Source organism: Bombus pascuorum, chromosome 15, assembly GCF_905332965.1.
Source record: "Bombus pascuorum chromosome 15, iyBomPasc1.1, whole genome shotgun sequence".
NCBI lineage: Eukaryota > Metazoa > Arthropoda > Insecta > Hymenoptera > Apidae > Bombus > Bombus pascuorum.
Genome location: NC_083502.1, coordinates 4,859,545 through 4,881,727, shown reverse-complemented (window position 1 = coordinate 4,881,727; position 22,183 = coordinate 4,859,545). Strand labels below are relative to the sequence as shown.

The 22,183-nt window shown below is 37.9% G+C and overlaps 2 protein-coding genes and 1 long non-coding RNA gene across 3 annotated transcripts in view; all 3 read right to left on the bottom strand.

Annotated features, from left to right (window-relative positions):
* LOC132914490 (large ribosomal subunit protein eL37) overlaps positions 1–22,183 on the bottom strand; it is a 67,319-nt gene that overhangs the window by 11,522 nt on the left and 33,614 nt on the right. The gene's annotated exons all lie outside the window — the stretch shown is intronic.
* LOC132914458 (low-density lipoprotein receptor-related protein 2) overlaps positions 1–22,183 on the bottom strand; it is a 38,839-nt gene that overhangs the window by 5,321 nt on the left and 11,335 nt on the right. The window contains exons 2-11 of the mRNA XM_060973583.1: positions 13,241–13,363; positions 12,162–12,293; positions 11,562–11,816; positions 11,033–11,287; positions 10,559–10,675; positions 2,292–10,490; positions 1,582–2,149; positions 1,261–1,504; positions 558–1,165; positions 44–336 (exon numbers count right to left, since the gene is read on the bottom strand). Of these exons, the coding sequence (XP_060829566.1) occupies positions 44–336; positions 558–1,165; positions 1,261–1,504; positions 1,582–2,149; positions 2,292–10,490; positions 10,559–10,675; positions 11,033–11,287; positions 11,562–11,816; positions 12,162–12,293; positions 13,241–13,363 (10,794 nt within the window). The remainder of the gene's footprint in view (positions 1–43; positions 337–557; positions 1,166–1,260; positions 1,505–1,581; positions 2,150–2,291; positions 10,491–10,558; positions 10,676–11,032; positions 11,288–11,561; positions 11,817–12,161; positions 12,294–13,240; positions 13,364–22,183) is intronic.
* LOC132914670 (uncharacterized) lies at positions 17,665–19,308 on the bottom strand. The gene is made up of 2 exons (XR_009659641.1): positions 17,910–19,308; positions 17,665–17,855 (listed from the first exon to the last, which is right to left on the bottom strand). It is a non-coding gene; the product is annotated as an uncharacterized LOC132914670 (long non-coding RNA).

Here is a 22,183-nt window from a genome sequence, read left to right as displayed (position 1 = left end):
TGGTTATAACTGGTTATAATGGTATTTGGAGAAGAAGACTTACGACAAATAGCGGGGTCTTCGTCACTGCCATCCTTGCAATCAGCATCCCCATCGCACTTCCAAGATTCGTGAATGCAACGACCATTGGATTTGCACTTGAATTCCAACTCGCCACATTCTAAGTTACAGTTGGCTTCATCACTCTTATCCCCACAGTCGTCAGCACCGTCACAGACAGCTACACTGGGTCTACAGTTACCATTTGCGCATTGGAAAACGCTGGGTCGACACACTCGAGCTACACAACTGGTGGGTTCATCTGAACCATCTTTGCAATCCTTTTCACCATCACACCTTTAAAATAATTAACTTTGTCGTTAATCCATGAATGCATGATGTTTCCAAATATAATAGTATATGTCTAAATTGCCAAATGTTTGCCATAAAATCATAAAAAATAATTGTTTAAATCTATTTCATTCTTTTGTATTTTTTACTTGGGAACAGAAATTATAGTTAATTAACAATTAATTTTGATAATGAAAATAAGACCACTAGATGTGTTTCGTACTCACATCCAATACCACGGAATGCATTTTTCATCCGGAGGACCACATCTGTGCTGGCCAGCAGTGCAATTAGCTCGACATGTCTTTCCATCTTTGTTTAAAATGAATTGATTCGGGCAATTGCATTTGTATGACGTGACGCCAGGTTGACCGTATCCTTCTAATAGGTAGGAACTTGCAGGTGGTGAAATTAGACACAAGTGAGAGCAACCACCATTATTCTCAATGCAAGGATTGTTATAGGGCAGTTGTCTCAAAGGGTGGTACGCGTGGATATCGTATGGTCTGTGAGTGGTATTTCTAAGTACTCGTAAATTAGCTCCGGAAAATTTGTCTGCTCTGCTGATTGCCTTTAGGTTCCAGTCAGTCCAGAAGATGAAATCATCGAATACAGTAATGGCAAAGACATGGGGTACTGCAGACCCGGAAAGAACTTTCCGCCTATTATGACCTTCCAAGTCAGCAAATGCAATGTAATCTAGATGAGCATCTGCGTAGAAGATTCTATCGGTGAAGTAATCAATAGTCAGAGCGTTAGGCCAAGCTATATCATCCTCCCAAGTGAGAATTCTTGTGAAGTTACTGCCATCCATTCCCATTTTGCCTATGTAAGCCTTAAAATTAGAGAAATTATTTTGTTGAGTGTAATATTTCATAGGCTTGATTCATATTTTGTAATTGAAACTGATTTAAAATTAATGAAAATCACCTGAAGGTGCCATGAAGTGAAGTACAGGTATCCTGTGCCAGGATGAACAACAATAGCACGTGGGTCAGCTATGCCAGTTAACAGAGTCTTTCTGTTGGTACCATTAAGCTCAGCAACATCCAAATGTTTAGCATGGCGGTCAAGCCAGTACAGTTTCTTGCCTACCCAGTCAATTGCTATTCCTTCCAAACCAAGACTATCGTGTCTAATGATTGCTTCTTTCTCTCCTCCTGCAATAGGTGCTCTGCAAAAAAATATCATATAAAAAGATTAGAGAATTATTCTGATCACTTTTTAAATAATATAGCTTCGTAAATTTACCTGAAAATTGTTTTAGCAGTAACATCACAGAAGTAGAGCATTTGTTCAGCGTAATCAGCATCCAGAGCAACAACATTGATAAGATCTTGATGCATCAGGCTATAGTTAGAAGCATCAATAGACATATTTCTAACATAATACTTGTTCGTGAAGACAATCCAAGGTATGATGTTGTCTCTTCTCTTACAAGTATGCTCGTCAGCAGCACGTTCGTACCAATAATGATTACACTTGCAGTAAAAGCTCCCTGGTGTATTTTGACACTGCTGGCTACACACTTGTGGCGTCTCCATACATTCGTCTATATCTTCACAGGCTTTCCCGTCTTCCAAGAGTCTGTAACCTGGATTACATTCACAATAGTAACTCGTTGGCGTGTCAATACATTTGTGAGCACATTGATTCATTTCCACAGCAGCACATTCATCTATGTTACAGTGAGCAGGTTCGTCACTTTCATCTGCACAATCGGGTTCCTTATTGCAGACTAATTGCATGTCGATACAGTTCCCATTTGCACACATAAAGTCCTTTGGGTTTGGACAGACCGTGTTCTTTATCTTTGGTGCTATAAATGGAAGAAGAAATAATTTAATACGTCATTAAGCATTTTGTAAATAAATTCAACGTATTAGTATCTTCTTAAGTTAATTTATTTCTTAAAGTGAAATCTTATTTTAAGAACTACGCGATAATGTTATATCACTTACGACATCCATCTTCGTCAGAATGATCACCACAATCGTCCTGACCATCGCAATGAAACTGCTTCCTGATACACTTAAAGTTATGACAAGTGAACTCCTGGCTAGTGCAAGGCTTATATCTGGAGTTACAGAATTTTCCTTCATCGCTACCATCACCACAATCATTGTCATGATCACACAACCAATTCTTATTTAAGCAACGACCATTGTCACATGTGAATTGATTGTCAGCACAAGGTGTTGGAGTGGGACAGTGGTGCAAGGTCACATTTTCATCAGCTCCATCTACACAATCTGGGTCCCCATCACACAACCACTTCTTTGGGATACACTGTGCCCTGTTCCACAGCTTATTCGCAGTACAAGTAAATTCAGTCTCCTCGTCACACTTTCTCTCATTGCATTGGTGACGTTCATCCTCATCAGATTTATCTAAACAATCATTATCCCCATCACAGATGTAGATTCTAGGTATACAATTGCCATTATCACAAGTGAACAGATCTCCAAAGCAGGTTCTGCCTTCTGATTGACAATAACCAGGTGGTTCATCACTGCCATCCAGACAATCATCGTCTCCATCACAGTACCAAGTAGCTGGAATGCATCTATGATTGGGACACCTGAAGGAGCTTTGGGGACAAGTTCTCTGAGCACAGTGCAGTGGATTTTCATCGCTATTATCCCCACAATCGTTATCCCCATCGCAAAGCCAATACGGCTCTACACATATATTAGTTTTCTCACACTTCAGATGATTAGGAGGACACGTGGTATTCCTAGGACAGCGTTCATGGGTCTCATCCGAAGTAACGTTGTCCTTACAGTCGTTAACGCCATTGCAGACCTGTGATTGTGGAATACAACGATAGTTGGCGCAAGTGAACTCTCCAGGAGCGCAAGGAGGATACACACAACCCTCCTCATCGCTACCATCGCGACAGTCGTTCTCGTGGTCGCATTTCCAGGTTCTGAAGATGCACCTGCCATTGTTACACCTGAACTCATTGGGACTGCACGAATGATAAGAACAATAGTTAATATCTTCGTCAGAACCATCACCGCAGTCGTTGTCACCATCGCACGCCCACATTCTTGAAATGCAGCGGCCATTTCTACAGGCAAACTTGCTGGAGTCACAGGTTACGTTCTTAGGAACACACATTCTGTCCTCGTTCACCAGTCTACTGTTATCGTCACACTTACACTCTGCTGAGCCGTTTATTCCTGGATGACAAGACTGATCACAACCACCGTTTGAAATGTTACAAGGATTTACCTTGCACTGTTGCCTAGCTGCTGAATAGATATGCAAGTCTCTAGGCGAATCCTCCAAACGTTTCACCAATTCAACCTTATTTGCTCCAGTGTGTTTCTCAGCCCGATATACACCTCTTAGCTGAAGGTCCGTCCAGAAAATATACTCTCCGAAGACTGTTATAGCAAATGGGTATATCGTAGCGGAGACCAAGATCTGACGATTGCTTCCATCCAACTCTGAGCGTTCTATCTTCTCCCTAACTGCATCAGTCCAATAGAGTATACGATCTTCATAATCGATTGCCAAGCCACTGGGTTGAGAAAGGTCTTTATCTATGATAGCTTTCTTCAAAGAACCTGCCATGGTGGTCCTGAAAATTTTCCCAGATGTTCCAAAGCGACCCCAGTCAGTAAAGTACAAAGATCCATTACAAGGATCGACTACTATGGCTCTAGGTCTATCCACTCTGGCAATCATCACAAGATTCGACCCATCCAGATCCATTGCGTATATACTATTGTTGGAAGAGTCCGTCCAGTAAACTTTCTTTTGCGTCCAGTCATAAGAAATGCCCTCAGGATTGATTCCTTTGCTGATCAACGTGTGAATCTCAGAGGAGGAGGGATTATCTGCCTGCATCCAAGCTATCTTGGCCCAAGGCCTGATCTGGGTAAACAATAGCTTCTTGTCGCGATAGTCAAAGTCCACACCCACTACGTTGGTCAAATTTCCAATCGAGTTAAATGGTACGCTAGTATTCTGTGGGTCCAGACCAATGGCTCTAATTTCTGTCCTCGTAGCGAACACCAGATATTCCTCCATGTTCTCGCAGTTCTTACCGTCCGCCGCTAGCTTACCAACCGCACATTCACACTTAAAAGGAACCGTACTTTCTTTAGGCATAGCAAAGCAGAGTTGCGCACAGTCTGCGTTTCCCTCTGACGAACAGGGATTCATTGGATCTGGTGGTTGACTTTTTTGATCGAACATGACAATGTCTCTCAATTTGGGAAGATTCGACCTCACAATCGTTGGCATACTAAAGTCACTTTGTTTGCTAGCCTTGAACACTGTGGCTAGATTTCTATCCACCCAATAGACATAGTCACCATAAATAGCTACACCCATGGGATTGGGTAAGTTTCGCCTGATAATTTGACGGCTTCCCCCGGTGTAAGAGACTTTCTGAATGGTGTCTTGTTTAGAGTCTACCCAATAGACATCGTGTGTATCAGGATCGATGGTTATGTCACGTGGAGTACTGATACCCGAAGTAACTATAGGCGTCCAGTTGCTCCCATCTAGATAAGCCTTGCCTAATCGTGGGTACTGCCCATAATCTATCCAATAGAGATACTTTTTAATGGGATTCACAGCTAATTCCCTAGGGGAATCTGTGGTCTTCTTTACCAATACTTTCCTGTTGCTACCATCTAGTTTGCAAACCTCTACATAATTGTCATGGGGAAACACATTGGTGAAATACATATTACCAGCTACCCAGTCAATAGCAAGACCTCTAATGCCATTTGAACCTATTCCTTGTTTCACAACGTGCTGCAGCTCAGTGCCATTTGGTCTAACGCGGAATATTCCATTCCACATTCCACGATTGAATTCTACCCAGTAAATCCAATTGCCAGCACTGTAGACATCTACATGGAGGATATGATGACCCACTCCAGCGATTGGTACCATTGCTTCTTTTGCGTCTTTCAGGCTGTACCCTCTGGCGACATCCAGTTGGGTAACCACTGCAAAGCTCTTGAAGGGTTCACAGGAAGTGTCGTTGACTTTACGGTACTCCATGCCACAAGCACAGACCCTGGTGCCTCCAGAAGCTGGGAGACAGATCTGTTCACAGCCGCCATTCCTTATAAAACATGGATGATCTCCAGTGACGCGTTTCTTGTAAATTGTCAAAGTTTTCAACTCAGAGTCGTTGTCGATTATTGTAGTAGGATTACTTCCACCAGGTAGGTCTACTCTTTCTATTTTATCGTAGCTAGGATCAAGAAGGTATAGCTTATTATCGTGAACAGCAAGTGCTTTTGGCAATGCTATGTTCTCCGACACAATGGTCCTCAGATTTCGTCCATCTGTTGAGATTGCCGTAATTCTGGCTGGATAGAGTGAACTGAAGTAGATAGTCTTGCTAGGTATATCGATCGTGATAGCCTCTGGTCTTCCTACATTATCCACCAAGATGATAGGGTTCGTACCGTCCATGTTTACCCTTCCGATCTTCATAGGGATACCAAAGCTACCATCATCTACCCAGAATATATGTCCTTCAAGAGGGTCAACGCACATAGCCTTTGGCTTCGCTACAGACGTCTTATTGCCATCATTGACCAGTACTATCGTTCTATACCTGATTTTACCATCTACTTTTATGGCCTCTATATTGGAAGCATATTTGTTTCCGATGAACAGATTTCTTCCTAACCAATCGAACGCCATCGCTGATGGCGCTCCAACGATTCCACTCTCGCCAGTAGGATTGGGGAACTCTGTTCTGTTGCCACCATTATAAGGAGTCGTGTAAATAGTACCATTCTCATCATCGTCATCCTTAGTTTGTAACCAATATATCATTCTTTCCTTTCTGTCATAGTCTATAAATTTACCTCCTTCGACTCCAACAACAGGAGTTATATAACCAGTCTTAGTGCTTCCTGGTATCAAAGAGACGTCCACAATTTGAGAACCTCGTAGGACCATCAAATAAGGCATTTCCTCTTCTGTGCACTGTCCATTGTACTGTAACTTGAATCCAACTTGGCATTTACACGTGTATCCTTGTGGGTTCGTTGGAGATAGCAAACATAAGTGAGCACAGGTGGCGTTTGCGCAAGGATTTGGAGTGATGGGCTGCAGAGCAGGATGATTAACATGTATCGACAAAGGCTGAGATATCAAGTGAGATACTACTGTTTGGTTCACACCGTAGAACTTGTGAGCTGATAATACCCTGTTCAATTGTCTATCTGTCCAATACATGGTATCTTCGAATAAGGTTAAAGAATGAGGATGCAACAGATAATGGGATCCAGCCAGTACTTGAATCCTTTTAGTTCCATCATAAAGACAAGTGTCGATGAAATCAAACTTACTGTCAGCAAAATATATTCGTTTGTTTGCTATGTCTAAAGCAAGACCATTTGGCCAATAAATCTTGGTATTAATAATAGTTGATCTATTGGTACCATCCATACCAATTCTTTCAATTCGAGGATTTTCTCCCCAGTCTGTCCAGAAGAGCCATCTTGCCCCAGGACTAGGATCCAGGCACATACCTCTGGGTTGAGTAATGTTTTCTTTTACTAATATCATTCTATTTGTACCTGTTTCCTTGACTACTTCAATGGTGTTCAATTTAGAATCCAACCAATACAGGTTTTGACCTATCCAATCATATGCAAGACCTTCCACCAGATCCAACCCGGTTGAAATCACATCCACAGGATCGCTATTTCTGTCCAATCTAGATATTTTCTTTAGTTTCATGTCTGACCAGAAGATGGTACCTGTGTGCATATTACTAGCAGTTGCAACAACGTTCTCCACGTTGATGGGCACTCTTTCTAATGCTTGCTCTTGTAGATCAGCCACAAGAATAGTATGCCTGTTAGATATGATCAGGAATGCAGCACTGCGATTGAACGCCTTGCAAGTATGCTTATCTTTCTCTAAAGTATATCCGTCAACACAGCCACAATAGTAGCCACGTTTGATGTTAACGCAGGTTTGAGAGCAGCGTCCTGGAGGCTCACATTCGTTTACATCCTGGCACTCATAGCCATCCTTGCCAAGCTCTTGTCCTGGAGGACACGTGCATTGCTTTCCAAGAGGTGTCTGGATGCAATGGTAGCTGCAGTAAGCCCCTCTGCACTCCTCGAAATCGCATGCTGGACCCTCATCCGCGCCATTAGGGCAGTCAAACTTGCCATCACAGACGCTGCTTATATTCACGCATCTATCAGTCACGTTCGGACATTTCCATTGCTGCGAGTCGCATTTAAATTCAGGCGCAGTGCAAGCATGCAATTCAGTGTCTTCATCAGATCCATCGCCACAGTCGTCTTTGCCATCACAGATATACGCCTTGAACACACATTTCTCGTTACGACACTTGAAAAAACCTGGCTGACAGCCAACCTGGCCGCAAGAGGCCGGCTCGTCAGATCTATCTGGACAATCTGCAGTCCCGTCACAGTACCAGCTTCTTGGAATGCAAATCGCTGAGCTAACACACTGGAATTGCTTGTCGGTGTTACATTGATCCGGTGCTAGGGATGGACAACCTACTTCGTCACTACCGTCGTTGCAATCCGATATGCCATCACATTTGTAAGAGTCGAGAACACACATCTTTTGGTCAGCACACGTGAACTGAGTACTTAAACAAGTGACTGGTGGGCAATCCACCTCATCCTGCTGGTCGAAACAGTCATTGTCACCATCACAGACCCAAGATCGTGGAATACAATGTCCCGATCTTGGACATGTGAACTGGAAGTAGGAACAAGTCTTCGCCACACAGAATTCTCCCTCATCAGAACTGTCTCCGCAATCATTTTCAGAGTCACACTTCCAGGTATTAGGTATGCATCTATTGTTATCACAGGCGAATTGATTAGAACTGCAAGTTACATTTGGACAATCAGCTTCATCGCTGTAATCTCCACAATCGTTCTCAGCATCGCAACGGAAGCTCATGGGAACACATCTACCTGATTTGCATTGGAATTCGTTAGGAGCGCAGGTCGGTTTGGTGCAATTTCGCTCGTCGCTGTTGTCCAGACAATCGTTCTCACCATCACAGACCCAGGCGTGTGCCACACACCTTTGGTTAGCGCAGGTGAAGTCCCAAGTATTAGGACAGGCTTCTAGAGGTGGTTCAGCTTCTGGATCAGGTGCACAAGTCTTGCCATTTGCTTGAATACGTTCACCGTACGGGCAGCCACAGACTCTGGTTAACCTAGCAGTTCCGTATCTGTTGGTATTGTTTTGGGGAATAGCGAAGCACAATTTTTCACATCCCCCATTATCAACAGAACAAGGGTGATCCGGTAGAGAAGTCTGAATGTCACGACTGTAAACTTTTACTCCATAAAGCCTATTTGTTTCAGGTTGACGTACGAGAATGGTCTCTTGCTCTCCAGTTTCCTTATGAAGTCGAATGATGGCATCCAATCTCCAGTCGGTAATGTACATCCACTGTTCATGAATAGCCATGGAGAAGGGATGTCTGATCAGTCTAGAGTTAACTGTTTGCACATCAGTACCATTCAGATTGGAATGTTGCACGTGATCTAGAAGAGCATCGCACCAGTACAGTCTGTCTTTCGCGAAATCAATGGCCAAGCCATTGGGCCAGCCCAAGGTTAAATTTTTGAAGACCACTAAGTTGGAACCATCGGTATAAGCTCTACTGATGTTCGCAGGTCTATCCCACTCAGAGAAGAAGATATATCCCTGGTTAGGGTGAATAACAATAGCCCTCGGTCGTTTCAAATTCTTTAGCAATGTTCTGCGGTAAGTTACGTTCCTGGTGCTCAAGACATTCAGTGTTCCTTTCCTGGAATCGATATAGTACAGATTCTTGGCAGCCCAATCAACTGCTAAACCTTCCACGCCTTCGTTCTGACTAGCTAACACAACATCCCGGCCTGTACCACTTTGACGAACTCGATAAATCACATCTTGCAAAACGTCACTGTAATAGATGTACTGATCATGCGCATCATAATCGAGACCAACGAATCTAGCTCTCCTAGAAACCACAGGCGAAATAGCATCGCTGAATCCTTCCATTACAGGATCCAAAACTCTGCCTTTAATGAATCTTTGCTGTGAGTACATTAAGAACTCCTGGACCAAATTACAATTCCTCTGATCACTGGATAATCTCCAGCCTATATCACAAGCGCAACGGTAGCCTAACCTATTTTCTTGATCGCTGGCCGCAGTTACTATACACATATGTTGACAGCCACCATTGTTATTCCCGCAAGGATTGGAAACCGTTGGCTGAGTCAAAGGATGCAGAGCCTTTATAGCCTTTGCATCCCTCATTTTGTAGACAGTGTGAATAGTATCACTATCTGTTTTGTCTACACTCATGATAGCTTGTTTCGTGCCATCTGTCCAGTAAATTTTATTCTCAAAGAGAGTCAGTCTCGTTGGAGACGGTGTCTGTTGCCCCCTAAGCACCATTACTCTGTTTCTGCCAAAATAATCGGCAGTCTCGATATAATCAAGTTGAGAATCACACCAGAAGATTCTTCGAGCAATTACATCCACAGCAATGCCGGATACTTTGTACGCTGCCTCGAAGACAATTGGGAAATCTGCGGTTCCGTCCATGTTTGCTCTTAGAACTTGTTTGTTATCGGCTATGAACATCAAGCCTACTGTGGGATCCAGACCAATATCCGCTGGATTAGTCAAATTGGAACTTAGTGCGATTCCATGAAACCTTCCATCTAACTCCAGAACATCGATCTTTTGGACTACAGAATCTACCACGTATAATTTCTCTCCTATCCAATCCACGGCGATGGCGACTGGTCCCCATGAACTCGTCAAGTATATAGCAACTCTAGAGCTGGAACCTTCCCCATTTAAGGGTTCTGAATGCACTTTCTTGGTCTTCACATCGCTCCAAAAGAGTAAATCCCTGGAATAAAAGTAATCCACTCCGCTAGCTCCAGTTGTGTTGACGACAATAGTTCTATCTTCAGCACTAGAAGACATTCTCCAAACTGCTCTTTCTTGAGCAACTAATAGTTCCAGTTTCACACCAGGATGTTGCTGGGCTCGACACTTGTTGCGTGCCTGCAACGTGAAACCTGGAGCACAACTGCAGGTGTATGAACCTTCTGTGTTCTGGCATAATTGCTCACAGAAGCCCCATTCCGAACACTCGTCACGATCTACAGAGAAATGGTAATAAGAAGCTCGTCTAACTTTCTTGTTCATTTACAGAAGGATATTGATGTACCTATGCAAGTCGTTGAATCATTCGCAAGAACCCAGCCTGGAGGACAATAGCAAACTCCTCCTGTGGGAGATGCTCGACATTTGTATCGACACAATAATGAAGTGCATATAACTGATGCTGTAAACAAAGAAAGTAAACAGTTATGGAGTCTCCATTTTTAATTAAATCTTTAGTATGTTGAGCAAAAATCCAATGAAGAGGTAGAGTTGTACCTGATCTGAAGATCCATATTTTAGCGTACCAATTAAAACAGAAAAGAAAATAGATATTTTTATCCAAAAACTCATTACAGTGTAACTCATAAGTTTTACACAGAATAACGCAGCACATGTGAAATTCTTTTTATTCATACCATTGATTATATTAGAAATAACCAAACTTTTCTTGCCTATGTTACCATGTGTTCCGATTTACAAGCTCCACGTAATATTTGATAATTACTAATGACTCCTATAAAAGATATATAACACTTACAACAAGTAGCTTCTTCGTCTGCTTTATCTTCACAATCAGACTTCCCATCACAAATTTGAGACCGATCTATGCAAAGTGGTTTGCCGTCAGGCGATCCCCTAGGACACACGAACTTGTTTGGAGGACAGGCGGTCGTGGTACAGGACTTTTCATCAGATCCATCGTGGCAATCCTTGTAACCGTCACAGACGTAGGATCTTGGTATGCAAAGTGAATTCGCGCAACGGAACTGGTTGATTGCACAAGGTTGGAAGTCTGAAAGTATCAAACTCTAATAATTCTGCGGTGATTCCCTTGGAATATAATAAATCCCTAATTTCGATAAACTTCTAGTCATAAAAGATTCTAAACATAACATTTTCTCTATACACGAAAAATCATTAAAAACAGAAAACTTTCGAATTAGAAACATCATTAGCCATAAATTTTTATATACAAAAAATCTCTAGATCTAAAAGATTCTTAGATACAAAAGAAATCCCAGCTTGAAAAATTGTGCGTCTAAAGTAGATAGAAAAATGAAACATACTGCATCCCTCCTCGTCACTATTATCTCCACAGTCGTCCTTGTAATTACATCTGGCTGATTGTTCAATACAACGCTGCGTGGAATTACACCTGAACTGATCCAACCTACAGGCTGGTTTCGCATTGTTCTCGCATTTCTCCTCATCCCGACCGTTTCGACAGTCTAGGTAGCCGTCACATTTTTTCTCTTTTGGAATGCAAAGCTCTGGTGTCGAACCACCACACCGGAAGTCATCCGGTTGGCATTTCCTGTAATCTTTTCAACGTTTCTAATTAGTAATCTGACTTAGAAATTTTTCTAATCATAATCTAGTTTTAGAATATTTTTTCTTATTTTTTCTTTTTCTCATATTTTTCTGCGCAATCTAACGATCAAATGAAGCTACATTATCATGCACGTGGTGGTAACGTGCTGATGTGTATCTTCTATCATTAAATATGATTCTGTTATATGACTATTTGTGCTACATAAGAATTTTATTAGTTTTATCTTGAGGAAAACAAAATTAAAAATTAATTATGCATTATTATTGTTACTCTTGCTGTGAATATATATTATATCTTTGCATTGAATAATTTTTATAAGTAAACAAATACTCACTGCAACCAGCTTCATCAGTCCCATCAACGCAGTCAACAGTCATATCACATCTTTGATGGGGAGGTATACAGTAAGTCTTGTTGAAAATGTATTGACCACAAGTGATCTGTCCAGCTTCACAGTCTGGTGGTGCTGCAAACATATTCGTCGATCAGTCATTGTCCAATTATCCATCATTTTCGAATATATCAATGACTTTTTGACTAGTGTTTCTCATGAATTTGTTAATTAATAGTAATTATATCATTGCCATGCTGATGTCTTCTTCAGTTATTTGCACACTGCAAAAGACACAAAGATAAAACTGATCTAATGCATTGTTATCAGAATGTCATATATTATATGCAGCTTAATTGTCAAGTATTATCATACTAGTTGTGTTGGTAATATTAGCAGAGTCTCAAGAAGAAAAAGAAATTACAGAATCACTTTCTTGAAACACCTAGTAGCTGGAGTTCCAATGGAGAGATGATTATTATGAAAAGTTTTATTTTTTGCTTTTCTATCACATAAAATTTGAAAATATATTTCTAATATTTTGAAGCACTACAAATATCAGACGACTTCCAAATCTTCATTCTGAGAAACAACTACAAATTAAATTATATTAAATTTGATGTAAAGGAAGTAGTAGTATGAAGTAGTAGTAGTAGTATAAAGGAAGTATTTATTTGCCACCAGTATATATTTGCAACAATAAGATTAACCAATTATCAATTTATAGATTATATAATCCTATACATAGCGCTTAGATTATTATGAAAACCAGTGATTAAAAATCCAAGTACAAAAGAGAATCATGAATTATATAAGAATATCGAATATAATAGCAATTTTTCGTTGAACGTACTTTTTTCTTCAAGTAGCGCCGGAAATGCGCCAAAGAGGATTCGAATCTTCCTTCCGGAAGCACCAAAATACCGGAAGTACCAGTACTACAATTTTTACATTGAATTTAACCGGACGCTGGTTTTTTACAAGCAACAATTTCAATCTTTCTAAACTAGTTTTAAAAATGCTCGAAATAATTAAAAGAAATTAGCTTTATCAAATTTTGTATAAATATAGCAAATACTTACTGCACGATTGAAATTCATCTTCTGCACTTTCGCAATCTTTTTGATAATTGCAGACTAAAGTGCTTGGTATGCAGGTGCCGTCCATGCATCTAAAACTATTGATGCCACAACCGCTACCATCAGCTATTAAAAACAAAAAAAGAACAATTATTATTAACCTTAAGACAAATAAAAAACAAAAAAAGTTCTAGGTAATCATGCAGTTTACTGATTTTTCTTAATTTCGAATTTTTTACTTCTAACATCTTCTCAATTTTCATTTTCATTTTTCTAATATCTATTCAATGTTCTTTTCAGTTCCATTTCTGGCGCTAAAAAAAATCTCTAGTACTCTATAGTCTATCGTTCAATGGAAAATTCATTGGTGTAATAAATAATAATTTAGCTATTGATATATCGGTATATTGGTTAATTATATATATATATAATATATTGATTAATTTGTAACGGCGAGATCGTTAGGAATATACAAATTATTTCTAATCTAAAAGTAACGAATTATAACGAAATAGGAATATTCATGACTTAATAACATGATGTATCAGTGGCGTGATGGGTGAAAGGTTCAATGGATGCTGGCAGCTCCATCTCGAGATATATCGAAGTTCCCGCGCGAACGAATCGAGTCCTTTTCGAGGAATCGAAAGATTCCTTTTCTTTTTTCACATTTCGTCCCGCGAGAACAGGATGATCAAAATTATAGCGTTCGATTCCTGGATAAACCTGTTTCCATAGATTCATAGATAAGATATGATCTATGAATTCTAGATTCTGAACGAAATAAAAGGCCTTTGATACTATGTAATTATATTTCGTAATGAATGTATTCCGCACGAAGGAAGTAATCTAGCATAATATCATAGATTAGAGTACGTGCTCTCTTTAACTAGAAATAACCAAAAACATAACCAAGAAGTTGAAGAATTTTGTAAACGTAACATTGCATGCGACAAATGTTTCAAATATCTCAGCAAAGATATAATTTTATCAATGAAACTGTCTAATATTCTCGTTAATTTGAAATAGTAAAACAATCATAATAGACATTTCAAAATTTTATGAACTAAATATACTTGTATAAATACGAAATTAAATGAATGTAGAGTAGATATAATTGAACAACGTAGATATCTAATGCCTTTTTTGAAAAATTTCTAATTTGCTATACAAATCTAGTGAATATCACTAGAAAAGTTCATAAAACGATGAAAGTTGATTTACTGTGTGAAATATTAATGTACGAGATGACAGGTGTGATTAACTTAATTTAACATCGTTTAAGATATCGCTGATGAGGGATTTTGTTTAAATGGATCGCAGTAGAGTATGTCAGAACACCAATTAAGCGCTTGCTACTAACTTTTCTTTAAACTAAAGAGCAGTGGGGAAACAGCAACGCAACGATTTCGAATTTTTTTCATTCAAACGGTTGACTTTCTATGAAATTTGTGGAACAAACGAGACGGGCTTCTCAATACATGAGAACAAGCCCCGTTCCCAATGCATATTGCGTGCGTGCGCGCGATTATAATTACGAGTGCAATTACGAGGACGCAAATTACAAAATTTTAACATAAGATATTTTCACGACGAATTGCTGCGACGTTATCTAATTCATGATCTTACTTTCTTTTTATCTTCTACTTTAAGCTTCTTTGATATTCATAAGAGGCATTATTTTTTTATTCAATACACAACGCGTTAATAACAAATAAAAAAGTCACCAGCAATTTCAAACGTTCGAAGCGTATGCAAAATAGATTTAAAAAGGATAATAAATTTATTCTATAGAATTCCTGCTTGAAACTGTAGCATTCTATAAAAATTTTATAAAAATCAAATTTTATTTCACAAAATTCTATACATATACTTTATGAAGTTCAATTCCAGGATAATCTAACTATGCTTCCATTGGATTTTAAATACATACCAAAAATAACTAAAAAAAATTACTAGACCAAAATAGAATATATCAAGAATTCGTTACGGGGCTAAATTTCAATTGAACTAATTAATCGAAGAATTTTTATGGCGTGGCGTAACGAAAAAGGCAACACGAAGAAACAGAAAGAGTATCGCCCATGGATGGGAGATAGAACGGTACCGACTGGCACCGAACAGATAGAATCTCAACGGAATCTAGCTGGAATCAGTTATCTAGCACGTACCTACCTGCCGTATATGTGCATCCTTTCAAGGATAACATCAACAGGATGCTTAGCCTTTCTCGTTCGATGACGTATGCTCAATAATATTGGCTCTTACTACCACAAAATTACAAGGACACGTCGCCATATAGGAAAATGTTTTTGGAATTCCTGTACTAATTAAGGTTAAGATTTAGTGACTATACTACGACACAGTGTCATTGACCGAGAAATGAGTCCAACAAGATTAATATCAATTTTAAGAAGCGATATTCAAAAGTCACACGATAGAAAGTCTAAAACCGGTAGATGCAAATATGAGATAAAAAGTATCAATGTTTTCATTTTGCGGCCATATCTAATTCGGAAGAGTTTTATTATTCCTGGTCACGAAAACAGCAAGAACGTGTTCTTGGCGGAAAAATATACGATGCTTTGCGGAACTAAGAACGACACGTTTCATATAGCAATCGTGTTTATATAAATATTAAGTAAATTTTCCTGGAATTTCCAGCGAATGCTTGTAGTTTCGAGAAATAAAACCTTCGATTCACGAGAAATGTTACTAAACATGGAATAAAACGTCGTTAAACAAACGTAGAAGTAATTAAAATCTCTAACAAGTTTACAAGATATGGGATATGTACATCATCTCATCTTACTTTTTATTTTCATACGTTGATGCAATTAATGTGTACTTTCATATATCCATGATCCTACTATGCAGAGATTTATGACCATATCGTATTACTGACCTATTCCAACTTCATAATTACTCTACATTCACGACTGTACTTATACCAAATTCAATTTATTTCATTTGTAATCATTACTCAAATGTGATTCTATATTTATGGTACTTCAAAAGAAAAGAAATGTATTTTTAAATCCTATTCTTTGCACTCCATTTCATCTCTATTTCAATATTATAAAAATGACCATACATTATAAAAATAAAAATTCCTTGACATAACTAAAAAACAAGTCCCATAAACCTAGTCCAATCCAATTCAATTATATTACAGACTCGTATCTATCCTCTAACTATTTTAAATATGCACTATAGGATGTCTTTTAACAAGTCGATTGAAAGGCGATGGCAACAGTCCGCTTTTCTGTGTTCTCGCACAGGTTGCGAATTTTCTCATCTCTGTCGGCGTACATCATGAACAGAAGTGTGCTGTATCAGTAACAGGAGTGACGGAGAAGAGCAATGGATCGAACTAAGACAAGCATAGCCAAGGGGGTGACGGGCTGGAGGGGGAGCAGTGCACCGCTCGTACCAGGCGGTGCGCCCTGGTACCGACAGCACGTCGGTAGACTCGGCCAGACTCAGCGAGACTCGATCAGGAATCGTGGAGGAGAGTCGAAGAGGGGAGGAAACCCAGAGAACTGCACTCGCCTACCTTCGTTCCACGCCACGATCTTTTTTGCACGATCCTCTCGCGACCTTCTCTAACCAAGAGCCTCGATAGACTTCTATTGAGAAAATTACCAACAAATTTTCGAAAATTAGAACCCTGGGATCATCATTTTCAAAACTGACTAAAATTAAAAGGATAAAAGCCATCATCCATAGAAACATGGATTAAAATTCGATAATTATGTTTTTAAAAACAACCTTATGTTTCGAATATCTAGTAACTTATCTAATATTTCCAAATTTTTCTCTATTTCATGGTGACTGGATATCAATCTATAAATTTAGTTAAAGTAACTCGCAAAATCAATAATTCTGTTTTTAAAGAAAATTGTAAATATCTAGCAGCTTTTCTTATATTTCTAAAATTTTCCCTATATAATTACTTATTATCCTATTAAATATTATTATCCTATATAATTCCACTTTCACAGTAGATTTGAAGTATCTAATAACTTTTCTAATATTTCTTTTCTTTCTATCTGAGATTCCATGGTTCGACCTGCGTGAAAATAGATAAATTCAATCAAGGTATCCCGTAATTACCAAGCTGGTCGGTTGGTCGTCCTCGAGGGAACAATTATTCAATTGTCTGGCACAAATGAGATTTTATGTTTATCAGAGTCCATACTAGAGCGGTCAGCTGGACACATAAAGCATTCATTGTACCAATGCTACAGTCGTAAAGTAGACTGTTTTTACACGTCTGACTTTTACACGTCTCAATGATTAGAAATCACTTTCACCGGCTGTCTGATGTGAACACATATAGCCAGGCGTCTAATTACTCAGGGCTAATCTTGTAACGTTGCAAGTACGATCTATAGAAGTACTATTAAGACGGTTCACAATTACAATATATGTAGTTTCCATGGTTTTATTTCTTAGTCACATACAAGTACATCTATGGTGTGGTAATTAAATTAAGGCAGAAGTAACTCGGTCATGATCTACTTTTTTTAACATGGCGAAGTTGATGTCAGGAATCTGTCTTAATCTTTAATTGCTGACACAGAGACTTGTTGCTGGCCAATTGCATTTTTCCTTCCTAATATAAACGAATCCAATATTTAAAGTCTTACCAAAACTATAGTATACATACCAAAAACATGATATTCGTACTACGAAAGTTCTTTTTAAATCTCCTTTTCATAATTTAAGCATCATATTACGAATTATTTAAATTCGTAATAAATAATCGAGGTTATTATTATACAAGGGGTACCAAATGTAATATCTTTTATTGTTTCAAGTCAGTTCTCCGCTATTTTTTCGTGACTTCAGCCGTGAAAAGAGCTCGCGAGACATCGACTGTAAAAAAAGGAACATAATGCCGGCTTAATAGCCGGTAATTTGCGTCTACGACGGAATCAAAGAATCTTGACGTGTCATATAACGGATGACCGATAAATACAGCCTTGTCCTGGTTATGTCGTCCAATCTAGATTCCTCATGACCAAAGAAAGAAAGAAAGAGAACGATGACCCGAAATATATATACATATATCGAATATTGAAACAAGGTGCGAACGTTCAACTTTAAATCCATGCCACGCTGCACTGTCTTCTCTACTGATGCAATCGCCCTCAGCGTCGATACTAATAAGATTACGTGTTCAAAATTATTTAAGAGATAAATTGGTTACTCAATCTTCAATTTCCATCTGTTACACGATTGATACCTAAAACGTTTTACAAGTATTCTGTATTTTCTTCAAATACCGTAAATCATTCTATTGAAAAAAGTCAGTAAATATAGAGGATTCGCAATTGTCATTTAAATTTTACGATCAAGTTCAAAGCATGCGGTGTTTATCGGACCGAATAGTAAATCTTTATGCAAATTGAAATAATGAATATTAATCACTACTTTAATTATTTTTAATTTATACAATGAGTTGAAAAAAATATTTTAAATCTACAATGGAATTTTATATGTACATAAAAAATTAACTTGACATATGACATTGTGTAGGTTAAGTAATACAAATATTTCCCCTACAAGTTAAATCAAATTTAATTTATATGTATTTTAAGATAGAATTAGGAGTTAGAGTTTATTTTTTCTCTTGAACGTATTTTGATACTGTACTTTAAGTAATATTTTGTAAATGGAAATTTTATGAAGTTTCATAGAAAGCATGCCTTTAAATGGCATTAAATTTGTTTTTCCCACTACCCGCAGCATTTATGGTCATGCGATCCTTTTATAAAACTATCGCTAACCTTTTTACCTCGAAAGAAACAAAGATAAAAACGAAACAATAGTTCTTACTTGACTCAATACTTTCGTACGTCGCGCCTGTATTTGGCACTGTTTTCGAAACTTTCAGGTATCCATGGAGAGAATTACTTTCCCTAGATTAATTAATTTCACTATATTTGAGGTAACTTATTCAACTCGATTGTTGTTTCTAGGGAGCCGGTGCTTTGTGCAAATTTATATTTTTGTACGTAATACAAAAAATGAGGTCTATACAAAAATTTGATTCATCCACTACATGTTACCCACTGCATCTTAAAATTTCCCATAAATCCATGAAAATCCACAATTTTAATCATTTTAAATAAAGCATTCCCCTATGAGGGCGGCAAGCAATTTTGTCGAACTTCATGGGTTTTTACATAGATGTCGTCCTATGTGAAATCTATTTATCTACAGTAGCGATTTTTAATTTTTACACGATTGAAGGAACAGTCAAAAATTAAAACTCTGTACTTAATTATTTTTGAGGTTAATACGTAAGAGATACTAAATATTTTGTAATATTTATAACTACGCTACGGATTTTCATACATTCGTGGGAAATTTAAAGGCGTCAAAATACATATGGCATCCAAAGTAGAGTGCTTATTACAATACTTGATAAATGAAGTAAACTTCTATTTAAATTTCATTTCTTTAGTTATGTTCATAAAAATATATAAATGCCTCAAAATCAACCATCTATTTATAGCTTGTTTCATTCTCAAGTGTATAGGTTAAAGTGGATAATAAATATAAGAAATGACCCGAGGGGTTGAAGAGTGATCGCGTAACAAATAGAATATTGTGAACGGTGCTTAAAGAAGCTCCCTTCACCCGCGGTATTAATCGAACATTCGTCTCTCCGTGGCCTTGTAGACACGTACTACAAGTACAGTAGGTATAAGTCGAACGGTTGAATGGCACACCTATTTACGTGCGTCTCGATTGCCTACCAGTCGCCATCGTTCGTTGATCCGACTTGCTCAATTCACTCAGAACTTTCGGCTTATAATACTAGACCAACGTCTATTCATCAGCATAACCTAACCTTAATGAAAATTTCCCAATAAAGATCCTATAAAGATACAATATTTTTCTAATTCCTTTTATCACATTATTTATACCATTTATATCGTTAAACTACTTAAATTTTTGTTTGTCTTCGAACAGTATCATTAGATTATAGACAACTATGATAACTTATGTCAGGTCGTCAGAATTTAGATTATTTAATTTTATTATATATTAAATTAAATGAAATTAAATTAAATCAAAAATTCCCAAAAATAAATAATCTAATCTTAGATTGCTATAGTCTTCATTGACCCAATGATATCAGTTACGGGTTAAACTTATTTTTTATTAATTCTGTAAATTATTAATAAGTTTCATAATTAGTTCTAAGATATTACTGAATAGCATACAGCATTACGTGAATGATTTCTAATATTTCAGTTGCAGTGGTTGCATAAGGGGTTCAGTATTATCGATTATAATCGTTGTGGATAAAAAAGAACACGGACAAACTCTCGAGATGGCTTTGTTTCAAGCAATGAGGGTTTATTGTATGCCCGTTCCAATTTCAACCATCATAGCGCACCGCGGTGCACTTCCTTTCGTTAGAGCCGATTCCGCTTTATAAAGCCGACATCGTCAGCCTTCGATGTGCACCGCACGTTTCTCCTCGCTAAAATATAAACTGCACAATGCAACCTATTCTCTAGCCTGATTCGATTAAATCAATTTCTTTCTAATAAACTAATAAAATTGGGGTTAGGTTTTCACTAATCATTTCTGTTCGTCTATTCATCAGTAGCTTATCATCCATCAAAACTATGATATAGAAAATAGTATAAATACTTCAAATGCAATATGCTGGTATATTATATAGTATTGTATTATAGTGTATTATATTATATATATATATAATACACATATAATATAATAATATATAACATATATATATTATTATTATTATATTATATATATAAATTTAGATGAACAAAAGATATAACAATGAATGTAAAATTCCAAATTAAATTTTGAAACCGGTCATTTGACCTGGTAAGGTTAGTGTTAAGTTAGTATAGTAGTATTATTATAGTCAATATATTGAAACGTATGGTATAACATGATACCAACGTAAATAGTTTTAATGTAATATAGTAATATATATTGTAATACTTTTCTGTAATTATACAACATATATACATTGGTATCATATTATAGAGTATTATAGTATAATAGAATACGCGATTGTAGTAGACTTTTGAAAAACATGGTTACTCGTAAATTAGAAAGGAGGAGTGATCCAATGGAGTCTCTAGGGTCGAGGAAAGAAAAGCCAAGAATCTTGAATAGACAACGCGAGGCCCGGCATTCGCATTCTTTCTCGTTGATATTCTTCGATCGTGGCTCGATGCGCCTTCCTAAAGGTTTCCAGGTCGTCCGCCACAATTCACATTTACGATGACTCTGGTTAAGTTCTATGATAGCTGCCCCTATCCCTTTTTACGATTACGAGCTATTTTCTTTTTAGCCAGAAAAAAGACTAATTTTAGAATAATTCTTCCATGATAGTCGCCATTATCGTGAAAGTTCGGCTCAGAGTAAAAAACGAAACACAAAGTGCGCCAAACGAAGATATTCAAAGCTATCTACATTATCGACTTTTTCACCTTTCCACGTACTATCGTTTCTTCCTATTTTATCCTTTTCACGCAACTGTTATATCGTGTGGGGCTAGGTTAACGAATGAAATTGAATTGTGGCGGTTATTAAATCGTCAAAGTTGAGTTCAATTAGCGGACGAAGAGCATAAACACTCAAGTGTTCCCAGAATAATCGGATGTATCCGTTGTATGCAATACATATATATATACAATAGTATACTGAAAGTTGACATAAAGAGAAAATAATAGATAAATCAACTGGTCGAGGCATACTAGCTTTGCATGCTGACATTAAGAATTGCAATTCAGTCAACGGCAGTCCAGAATCGCTAGATCCGAGCTCTCTCATAATCCCATGGGTGAAAGTTGCAGTTTCCCACGCGATCGACCTGTGGACGAATCAATGGGATCTCCTGTACTTTTATCCTCTTTGTCTGTGCACTTATTCAATCGTTCA